Below are 10553 nucleotides of genomic sequence, written 5' to 3'. Positions count from 1 at the left end.
GCGCTCTCCCCCCCGCCCCCCCCCTCCCCGAGCACGATGCCGCGCAGGAATGTGAAAGGAGCCCGCCCGCCGCCATTTTCTTTCTTTCTTGGCAGGCAGCGAGCGGGGCAGGAAGCGGCGGCTGAGCGGGCATGGCGGACTATTCCACGGTGCCCCCTCCTGCTTCGGGCGCGCCCGGGGGAGGCGGCGGTGGAGGTGGAGGAGTGAACGATGCCTTTAAAGACGCGCTGCAGAGGGCTAGGCAGGTGTGTCTTGTGTGTGAGGTGGTCCTGCCAAATCAATGGGCCCTCGGGTAGCGAGGCCTGCAGGCGGCTCCCGACCGACGCCGCCTGAGCCGCCCCCCAGAGCCAACCGTGCTCCCTCCCGGCAGCCCCCGCGCTTCAGGCGCGGCTCCCACTCACGCACCCACAGCTCGCACCCAAACCGCGCGAGATCTGCCCGGCAACCCGCCCGCGCGGCCCCTCAAGCGCAGCGTCGCGCTCCTCCCTCCCCCCGTCCCACCCGCACCACGTGACGCTCCCAGCCCTATCAGCGCGTGACTCTCACCGCTCGTGCTGCTATGGAAACCTTAATCGGGCGGGAGGGGTGGGGCCGGGCGAAACGCCGCGAGGGTTCTCCGCTGTTCTCCGGCAGCCCTATGAAATCTCGGCCCGAAGTCTCGCGAGGTTACCCTGCGCTCTCCCCCCCGCCCCCCCCCTCCCCGAGCACGATGCCGCGCAGGAATGTGAAAGGAGCCCGCCCGCCGCCATTTTCTTTCTTTCTTGGCAGGCAGCGAGCGGGGCAGGAAGCAGCGGCTGAGCGGGCATGGCGGACTATTCCACGGTGCCCCCTCCTGCTTCGGGCGCGCCCGGGGGAGGCGGCGGTGGAGGTGGAGGAGTGAACGATGCCTTTAAAGACGCGCTGCAGAGGGCTAGGCAGGTGTGTCTTGTGTGTGAGGTGGTCCTGCCAAATCAATGGGCCCTCGGGTAGCGAGGCCTGCAGGCGGCTGTAGGCCAAGCCGCGGGAGGAGTTCGCGGGCTGCGCCCTGGCGACGCTGGGCTCTGGGGAGACCTGAGAAAGGGGGCCCGTCCCCCCATATGTTTCTACGGGGCGGGTGGGGGGGAGCTTTGTCCCGTCCCCTCGCTCCCCTCCGCCCGCCCTCCTCGGGCTGGGAAAGGTTTTTCCAGTCAGTCCCCGGCTCCCTCCGCTCCGCCATTGCCCGCAGTGCCCCGGCCCGAAGGGATTCGCGCCGCGGTGGGGTGAGGGGAGCGGCGCGGCAGGGTCTCTGTAGCCGGCCGGCGGGGAGGCGAAATCTCGGCCGGCGACTAGCGGCGCCTTATCGGTAGCCCGGCGGGTTGGCGGGCCGCTGGGGCGGCGGAGGGGCCGGAGGGAGGGCGGCTCCGCCGCGCCGCCCGTATTGTGTTGCCCGAGGCGGCCCGGGTGCCCGCTAACCTGCTCAGACCGGTTGGGGAGCGCTGCGGCCTGCGGAGCGAGGGCGGCCGCTTCGGAAGTTCTGTATCCTGAAGTTTTATTCGTAGCTCTTGCACCACGGGCGATGTTTTCGTTATTTCTGGGGCAAAAAAAATTTTTGCCTCGTCTAGTAGTAAACCGTCGCTGTTTTGGCAATGTTTGAAGACCCGTTGTAGTCGGGACTGCTAAGGTTTGAAATAGTTTTAGCGGTCAGGCCCTCTGAGATACTGTAGTGTTTCGTGTAGAATAGGTAGAAAAAGAAAAGCACCTTTTAGAAAAAAAATTCTGGTGTTTAAACGGCTGGGTTTGTGGGTGGTTTTTTTCGACCGATGAAGAAAATACAGGAAGCTTTGCTGTTGAATGATGAGCACGGGTCTCCTTGAGACATTGACAAAATTTCCCTGAGCAAAACTGCTTCTATCAGCAGCCTTCACTTTACTAATTTGGAGTCATTTTAATATGCATTATCGAAATAGTTTAAAATCGTTTAGAAGATCTGGAGTCAATGAGGTCCGACTGATTTTTTTTTTTTTTTTTTTTAACTTAAACATCTGCCTTTTGTTTAGATTGCAGCAAAAATTGGTGGAGATGCTGGCACATCAATGAATTCAAACGACTACGGTTATGGAGGACAAAAAAGACCTCTTGAGGATGGAGGTATGCACTCATTACTGCTGCATTTGTTTTTGTTGTATGGCCACGGTGCCAGAACGATTGCAGGTGGTTTTTTGGTTTGTGGGTTGTTGGTTTTTTTTCCCATAGCACAGCATAAAAACATTTTGTTCCCTTTATAGATCATGACATGCTTTTTCATTTTCAGTGTAATGGGGAAATTTGGTTTAAACCATTGTGCTCTAACCTGAAGTGAATGTAAGACTATTTTAAAATATTTTAAATGTGGCTTAAACACTGTAAAGAGGAAAATGTATGCTCAGAAGGGGGGCACATAAATTCATGGTTGAGAAACGCTTACACAGGTATGTCATTTAAGTCTTGTTGTGTAGGACTGATTACAGTTTGTAAATTGCAATTAGAGTAGGAAGAGCTCACTCCTTAAATTCGATTGTTTCATATACTTTATTACTGCACAGCTTCAAATAAAAGTATTGATGCATTTCATTGTAAAAGCATAGGACTTTAAAAAAAGACAGAAAAGTAAATTTTCTACCTTGTACACACTTTTGCTTAGTCTAATATTTAAGCCTGTAGCATGTGTGAACCCTGATAAGATCATACTTAAGATGTCTAACTTGTTGCAGCTTTTAAAATTTGCCTTGTGTTGCAGTAAAGTTTTCCCCTGAAATGTGTTTCTTCTTTTGTCTCTTACTAAGCAGCCAGTTTGAACTTAACAGGGTTTGATATGATTAATATACACACAAAATCCTGGCTAAATTGTGGAAAGAAATCTCTGAGCTTGTTGAAATGTTCTCATAGGTCTCACAAAAGAGGAATGCCTTTTTTTCTTTAAGGAGGATTGAAACTCAGTCTACAGAATGTAACTAAGGCTTTATATCAGGAGTTCTTGTGTCCTGTAATAAAGTTGGGGTTTTTTTTCTATTAAGGGTGAGGTTTTTAATATACAAAAATGAGCTAATGATGCTTCAGATGATATATGTAATGTATTCTTTTTATTTTATGTGTAGATGGCTCTTGGACAAGTCCGAGCAGTACAACACACTGGGAGGGAATGCCCTCTCCTTTTAAAGGCAGGAATTTTTATTTATTACCTGTGTTTAGTATGTAAACATGACATAAACTAGTGGATCTTTCTGGATTGACACAAATATTTCTTGGAATATGTGTCTGAGTTTTTGCTGCACATAAATTATGCTGGTTCATATAACCTTTATTTTGGGGTGGGAAGAAAGCATCTGAAGTCTTATCTTTTCAGATATAGGTTAATTATGCCTTTTATTCCTTTACTGTACAGAAAGGATTTGGATGGTAGTAATGTAGTTGCTTTGAATCTGCTTTTTTTTGAAGTTTTATGCTATGAAATGCTTGATATTTGGGTAGGAGTTTCATGTCAGCATTCAGATTGAGATTGCATTGCCATGTGATACTGTTGTATTTTCAGATGTTTGATATAGATTTGTGGTCCTTGTCAGATTTTTTTTTTTCTTTAAATCATTGTTGACTTCTGTATGGATTTGATTTTTTTTTTTTTCTTTTTTACGATAGAAGCATCATTAGCTTGAGCAACCAACAGAGCTAAACTTTGTTCCTTGTCTTAGTTAAGTTTCAGTGACTGGGTATCTATGATCAATCTACAGTGTGTTCTGAAAACTGCCTTTTGTTAAACTACTGAATAGCTAATATGGAAAAACCTAACATCTTTTCAGCTATACTAACCAAGTGCTAAGTGTTCGTGAGATTCTTTCTTTTATTCAGATGATCAACTCCCTGAAATTGGAGGAAAAAAAAAAGAAAGAAAAGGAAATAAAAGGAAAGGGGGACTAAAATACACTGGAAAGTTACAGTTCACACTAAAAGGTGTAAACACTTCTTGAATTTCTTGGCAAAAAAAATTTTAAAAATCTTAATTTTGCAGATCAACCAGATGCTAAGAAAGTTGCTCCTCAGAATGACTGTAAGTAATTTTTATTTTGTTGCCAAAAAAATTCCTTAAACAAGTGTAACATTGTCAGAACAAGAATTTGAAAAAGTGTTCTGGTAGGTGGTCCTGGAATCAGTAAGATCAAAAGAATGGCTGGGGGTTTATGTCTTTCTTTCTTGAAGCAGTACCAATCTGCTTTATAAAACTGACAATGTTAGCAACAGCTGAGAATCTTTTTAGCTGTTTTAAAATCTTTTGATAACACTTATTAAAAAATGTGGACAATAGTTGATACAGTTATGTTTTATTATCTAAGGAGAAGCTTTGTTGTAAATTATACTACTTGTTTGAATTTAATTTTAACAATATTTGTTTATAGCTTTTGGAAATCAGCTACCACCGATGCATCAGCAACAAAGGTAAGAGTTACACTACATCTTATGAAGAGTTTTCCTTTTTACTGAAAGAAAGCAGTTTCAAGAATTTTTTCTGAAAAAGTGATATCCATGTATAAAGCAATTACTCTGTGTGATCAATTGAAATACAGCTTCAGGAAGTCCCAAGCCCAAACACTTCAAATGCACCTACATTGCTCTCTCTCTCATCGCAGCCTGGCCTGTGCATCAAGCTTAGTAAAAGGAAAATGCATTGCTGGTTTCTACTGCTTGAGCATAGGTAGCATAACCAGAAGTTGGAAGCAGATCTGAAAGGGAAAAGGTTGACATTATCTTGTAAACAAAAATGAAAGCTAATGGGTTAACAAAAATAATAAAGATTGGATTTAACACAGTGTATTGCTGAGTCAGCTTCATTTGCTACAACTTAGTAGTTTTCTCCACTCATTTCATCCCTAAGCAACCACATGCAATTATTATTCCTATGCTTTGGTTGGTTTTGGTAGGCAGGCTGCTGGAATTTGTGTATTTTTGAAATACTTTGACAAATACACAGGTGAAACTTGGAGTGCTACACTAGCCTTTTCTGTACTACATATCTGTTAATAGTGAAGAGGCTGAAGGAAATCTTAGATCAGTTCATATTATACTTGAATTTTTTGTGGTCGCTTTTATATATTGTTTGTTTATCTGTGCTAGCATAATGACTTTTAAAGTGAATGGGAGGCAAGTAGCTTTCTTTAGTTTAATGGGAGGATATATAAAAATTTAGTGCCAGATTGGTCTCTGAATAGTCATTGTCTTTTGTTTGATCTAATGTTCTCTGTAGGTCTGTGATGACAGAGGAGTACAAAGTTCCAGATGGGATGGTTGGATTCAGTAAGTAGTATGGATGTGGTGGTGTAGTATAGTGAGGGATGGTAGCAATTGCTGTTAATACAAACAATATTTTTGTATTTTCTTTCTCCAAGTAATTGGCAGAGGTGGAGAGCAGATCTCGCGTATACAACAAGAGTCTGGCTGTAAAATACAGATTGCACCTGGTAACTATTTGTGTTTGTTTTTTCTTTATTTTGGTGGGGTTTTTTGGTAGAAAGTTCAGAAGGCTGATCACTGTTTCTAATTGCCTGAACCTTCATTTAAGGTATAGTTTAATGTTTTGTGCTAATTACCATTATCATGATCTAAAGAAATGCAGGATATTGTGATGCACTGATTATTCTACTTCAGTGAACTTTCAGTAATTTGTATGTTATGTTTAATTTTGTAATTTCTGGCTTAACACTACCACTGACTTGGTTTTATTTTATGACCCTAGATAGTGGAGGCCTGCCTGAAAGATCATGTATGCTAACTGGAACACCAGAGTCTGTTCAGTAAGTAAAACAAATTCCATGTGTTCATATTTAATTGTGCAATACACTTCATTTTTTAGATCTAAATTATAATATCTAGATAGTAGTTTATAATACTGTTTTTCCTCTATTGAAGAGGCAGTCTGGTGACAAATATATGCATAAGAAAAAAGGCCCTGAACTTGCAGTCAGGTCCCTCAACGTACTTGAATGTTAAGACTAAAATACAGAACTTTAACTTTTTCAAGTTCAAATCTTGTCGTAAATAATACTTATCTAACTACGCACTGATTTCAGCTTGAGAATGAAGTGTGTGAATGGATACTAAAAAGAAATGTGCGCTAAAAAGAAACTCTTCATTAACTATAAATTGGAAGATCACAGGGAAAATGTGGAAGATCAGTAATGTGTAAGAGGAGGAGTTCCTCAAAACCCAGCTCATCAGAGTTCTTAAATGCCTGTGGTATAAATTAATGTATACCAAGTTACAGAAGCGATACCTGTATAATACCTGTCAGCAAAGTTAGCTTTTATCTTCCTGCATTTAGAGAAGAGGATGATAACAATGAAAATGCTGGGGGGTTTTACTGTCACAGAGGTTATATAACCTCTTGAAGACTGACTTAGGCAGGCTTTGCTGGGAAACACTGTAAGTGTGGTAGTGTATTTGGTATTACCTCACTTATGTTAGCTGCTTCCACTTCATGTTTGTGGGTAAGGCCTGCAGCTACATGTTTTCCTTTGGGAAAGTAGGATGGCATTTTCCTCTTATGTTGCAGCCAAGCAGCTGCTGTTAATGAAGTCATTTCTTTATGGGAATTTTCCTTCTAATTATAGTTTATTCTACTCGCACATTAGAGGGAAGAGTTTTTAACTAATGTCAGTACTGTAATCATGGTTTAACTCTGATGGCAACTGACTTTACATGTGTGGTGAATATATACTTGCTTTTGTCTGCTGTCCTGGTAATGGTTACAAGTACAAATATTCTAACTGAATCAAGCAGCAGCTATCATAAAATAGATCTGCCTTAAGACTGGCTGTTAAAAGTTTAAAGAAAAATTACTGCCAAATTTGTTGTAACCTCAATCACTACTGAAATTAAGCAAAGTTAGAAAAAGCTTTGTCTGGTGATTTAAAAATAAAAAAAAAATTAATGCACTAAAACGGGTAAATTGTAACAGTTTCAAATCTTTTAAAATCTTTTAATTCACACAGCTTTTTAATAAATGTTCTAAAGGACAAGGTTTCCATATTTTGTTTTGATCAATGTAACTATGCAGGGATAATGATCATGTTTGAGAAGGTAACTTTTTCTTACATATGTTTGGTAAAGAACCACCTTTTGTATTGTGACATTTGGGATGGTTTCAGGTCTACTACGTTATCTTGCAATTAGTTTCGTAAGTTACTGTTACAGACTTGCTGAGTTTGCCTCATGTTTCTTAGTGAGAGTAATTATATTTCTTCTGCAGAAACTTTTCAAATGGAAAAAATGAGAAATTTCCAAGCAGAATAGGTGTGGGCAAGTGATACTTGTTGGAACAAATGTATTTATAAATGTATACTTTTTCTTAACAGATCAGCAAAAAGATTACTTGATCAGATAGTTGAAAAAGGAAGGCCTGCACCTGGCTTTCATCATGGTGATGGACCTGGAAATGCAGTGCAAGAAATTATGATTCCAGCAAGTAAAGCAGGATTAGTTATTGGAAAAGGTGGAGAGACAATTAAACAATTACAGGTATGTATGTATCTTCCTTCAAACCTGTGATAATACCCAATTTAGATTTGAGTGAGTATTGACCTGTGTTTTGTCAAATAGGAGCGAGCGGGTGTGAAAATGGTCATGATTCAAGATGGTCCACAGAACACTGGTGCTGACAAGCCACTTAGGATAACTGGAGACCCTTATAAAGTTCAAGTAAGGACCCCTTCACGGTTCAGAGCATTTTAAAATCCATTCTGATGTTGCATTACCTAAATGAACTTTCATTCTTTTTTAGCAAGCCAAGGAAATGGTGCTGGAGTTAATTCGCGATCAAGGTGGCTTTAGAGAGGTGCGCAACGAATATGGGTCAAGAATAGGAGGAAATGAAGGGATAGACGTAAGCATGGTTGAAAAACTTGTTCCCTGTATTTTGAGATGTTAACATTAAAATGTAATGATAACACCACTGGGTAATACCTGATAATATCACTGAAAGCTATTAACCAGATTCCAAAAGTACTTGTGGCATGTAAGTATTACTTGGTACTTGCTGAAATTATGACTTGAAATGGCGTACAGCATTCACTTCACATCACCAGCAGTTCTGAACAATTTCAGCTAGCTGGAGCTTTTATCAAATAAGCAAATAATCTTTATGGCGAAGTATATAATGTCATTATAGAAATTGGAGTTTGGCCTTTGCAGAAGAATATTTACCTGTTATGCAAGTCATGAACTTATAACTGTTTGTCAGAGATGAGGCTGAAACTTCACCTGTAGAACCTGCTTTTTAGGCAGGTTAGAACTTCTGTTCCTTGTGAGAAGCATAATGTCCACTGGAGTTGCTGCCACTGTGAGAACTTCTGGTGTATAGGACCTACTTCTTTTTGATCCTTTTCTCCAATATTTGTTAGGCTTATGACTTGATATTAAAAGTTTCACACTTTAAAATGCCTTAAGTGGTGTAGGGCTGGCCCTAGTGTACCATTCTAATATGTGACCCTTTAATAGTGTAATTTGGTAGGAATGTTTGCATCATTGACATCTTGACATATTTTTTTTCTCTTTAAGGTTCCAATACCACGATTTGCTGTAGGTATTGTAATTGGAAGAAATGGAGAGATGATAAAAAAGATACAGAATGATGCTGGTGTTAGGATCCAATTTAAACCAGGTTGGTAATATGTCTGTAAGTTTTTGTGAATTTAATGTAAATTTACTGATTACATATACTGGAATAGTTCGTTTTTATTCCAGATGATGGAACAACTCCAGATAGAATAGCCCAAATCACAGGGCCTCCTGACAGATGTCAGCATGCTGCAGAAATTATTACAGATCTCCTTCGAAGTGTTCAGGTTGTATAATATGTTGTTTACTGTTCAAAATCTCTTGCCAGACTTTTGGAAAGACTTAAATATTGCAAATTAGTGTCTAACTAAAGAAAATAATTTGATGGTGTTACTTGAATCTCCTTCAAAGTTCAGTCTGGAGTATGAATGTTTGCTGTTACAGCTACAGTTTTGCAAGAGTCAGAATGATAATGTTAATACTGACCTGCAGTCATGGCAGTTCTTGATCTTGCTGGTTTTAGAGTTGCTTCTTCTGTTGTATTAATAACCAGTATGCTGTTACTTTTGGTTGTAATTGGTCTTTAAAAGTTGAAATGCTTATTTGGAGATGAGGCCCACTGCTTTGTTTACAGAAGGCAGACAGAAATTGTATTTTTGGACATGTGAAACCTGCTTTCTTCTGTATCCTTTCCTTCGTCTTTTGTACGCAGAGCTGTACATAACATCTTTTTAAATATAGTGTAGGTCTTCTGGAAAAGATACTAATTTAACTATAGAAACTATCTGAGTATTAAATCAGATTTTTTCTTGACAAATGATGTGATGTAACCAACTGACATTAATAATTTGTTTGCAGGTTTTTTTATAGAACGTGCTGTTTTGTTGCTTTTTGTTTTCAGGCTGGTAACCCTGGTGGACCAGGACCTGGTGGTCGAGGAAGGGGTAGAGGCCAAGGCAACTGGAACATGGGGCCTCCTGGTGGATTACAGGAATTCAATTTTATTGTTCCCACTGGCAAAACTGGATTAATCATTGGCAAAGGCAATATATCTTATATATGTGTATCTATATGTAGTTAAAAATACTCTCATCTTTTCTATTTGTACAAATAGCCATACTAGAGAGATGTTTCAAGAGAGGCCTTTGCAAATAGTTTCATGTACAGTAGAGCAACATAATGCTGCTAAATCATAGCACTTGTAATATTCTTTTCAGATTTTCCTCACCAAAGCACCTGCCCCAGTAGTTTAAAGTCAAGAACCAATCTATTTAACCTCTTCTTTTTTTTTTTAAGTAGTAAGTACTGAGTTACATGGGTAGTGTTTGGTAGATTATTAAATGATGTATCTTATAATTAAGTTGCATTTGATGCTGCTTAATTAGCCTAGTGTTACTGCAGCTGTAACTCTTAAAAATAAATTTCACATATTCCAGTGAAGATCTTTTACAGTGGAATCCTGTAACAATTTTAATGTGTGTGTTTATTAAAATAATTCTCAGTTTTCTTTTAAAAATGATTTGCTGCATGCTTCTAAATGAAACAGTTGGGTTATCTTTGTCTCTTGTTTGTAGTGTGTCTTCCAGACACAACAAATAGGCTGACATAGTTCAGTTCTTCACCTGGAAGGTTGATTGACTTTTTTGTTTTGATTTAAATGCCAAATGATCCCTGTTTTGAAAACTTTGTGCCCGTTAATGTTACAGTTAACTTCTCAGGATCCTGTAAGAGGAAGAACTAGTTTAGGGAATTTAACTTTCTGGTTTTAGTGCACTACAAAACATGTGAACTTTACCATCTGGTCAACTTCTGGGTTTGGTTTTTTTTGTGTGTGTCATGTGTGCTTGCTTACTGCTTTGTAAGGAGGTTAGGCTTTAAGGTTGTATTTACTGACAACTGTGGGTATCGGATGTTATTCATGTCTAATCTTACATCTGTACATGAATGAAAAAAATACAGGCAACATTGTAGGAATTCTTTGCTGTTCTTTCTGAGCAACAATGTCATGGTCTCTT

The 10553-nt window shown here is 40.2% G+C and overlaps 1 protein-coding gene across 15 annotated transcripts in view; it reads left to right on the top strand.

Moving 5' to 3' along the window:
• Window positions 1-35: 35 nt before the first annotated feature.
• The window catches only part of FUBP1 (far upstream element (FUSE) binding protein 1), a 36963-nt gene continuing 26445 nt past the window's right edge, over window positions 36-10553 (top strand). For 7 of the 15 annotated variants that reach the window (XR_001411613.1, XR_001411612.1, XM_014938967.1 and 4 more), the window contains exons 1-14: window positions 779-918; window positions 2016-2106; window positions 3093-3155; window positions 4001-4039; window positions 4386-4425; window positions 5231-5280; window positions 5373-5444; window positions 5720-5777; window positions 7338-7500; window positions 7582-7680; window positions 7763-7864; window positions 8539-8641; window positions 8725-8825; window positions 9440-9581. Coding sequence is in view for 13 of the 15 variants with exons in the window: in XM_014938967.1 (XP_014794453.1) it covers window positions 805-918; window positions 2016-2106; window positions 3093-3155; window positions 4001-4039; window positions 4386-4425; window positions 5231-5280; window positions 5373-5444; window positions 5720-5777; window positions 7338-7500; window positions 7582-7680; window positions 7763-7864; window positions 8539-8641; window positions 8725-8825; window positions 9440-9581 (1237 nt within the window). In the remaining 2 variants the exon portion in view is untranslated. Of the gene's footprint in view, window positions 246-691; window positions 919-2015; window positions 2107-3092; window positions 3156-4000; window positions 4040-4385; window positions 4426-5230; window positions 5281-5372; window positions 5445-5719; window positions 5778-7337; window positions 7501-7581; window positions 7681-7762; window positions 7865-8538; window positions 8642-8724; window positions 8826-9439; window positions 9582-10553 lie in introns of those variants that run through there. The other 8 variants (XM_014938979.1, XM_014938980.1, XM_014938974.1 and 5 more) reach the window with 6 other exon arrangements.

Source organism: Calidris pugnax, unplaced genomic scaffold (genome assembly GCF_001431845.1).
Source record: "Calidris pugnax isolate Ruff unplaced genomic scaffold, ASM143184v1 scaffold18, whole genome shotgun sequence".
NCBI lineage: Eukaryota > Metazoa > Chordata > Aves > Charadriiformes > Scolopacidae > Calidris > Calidris pugnax.
This window is presented reverse-complemented; position numbering and strand designations above follow the sequence as displayed.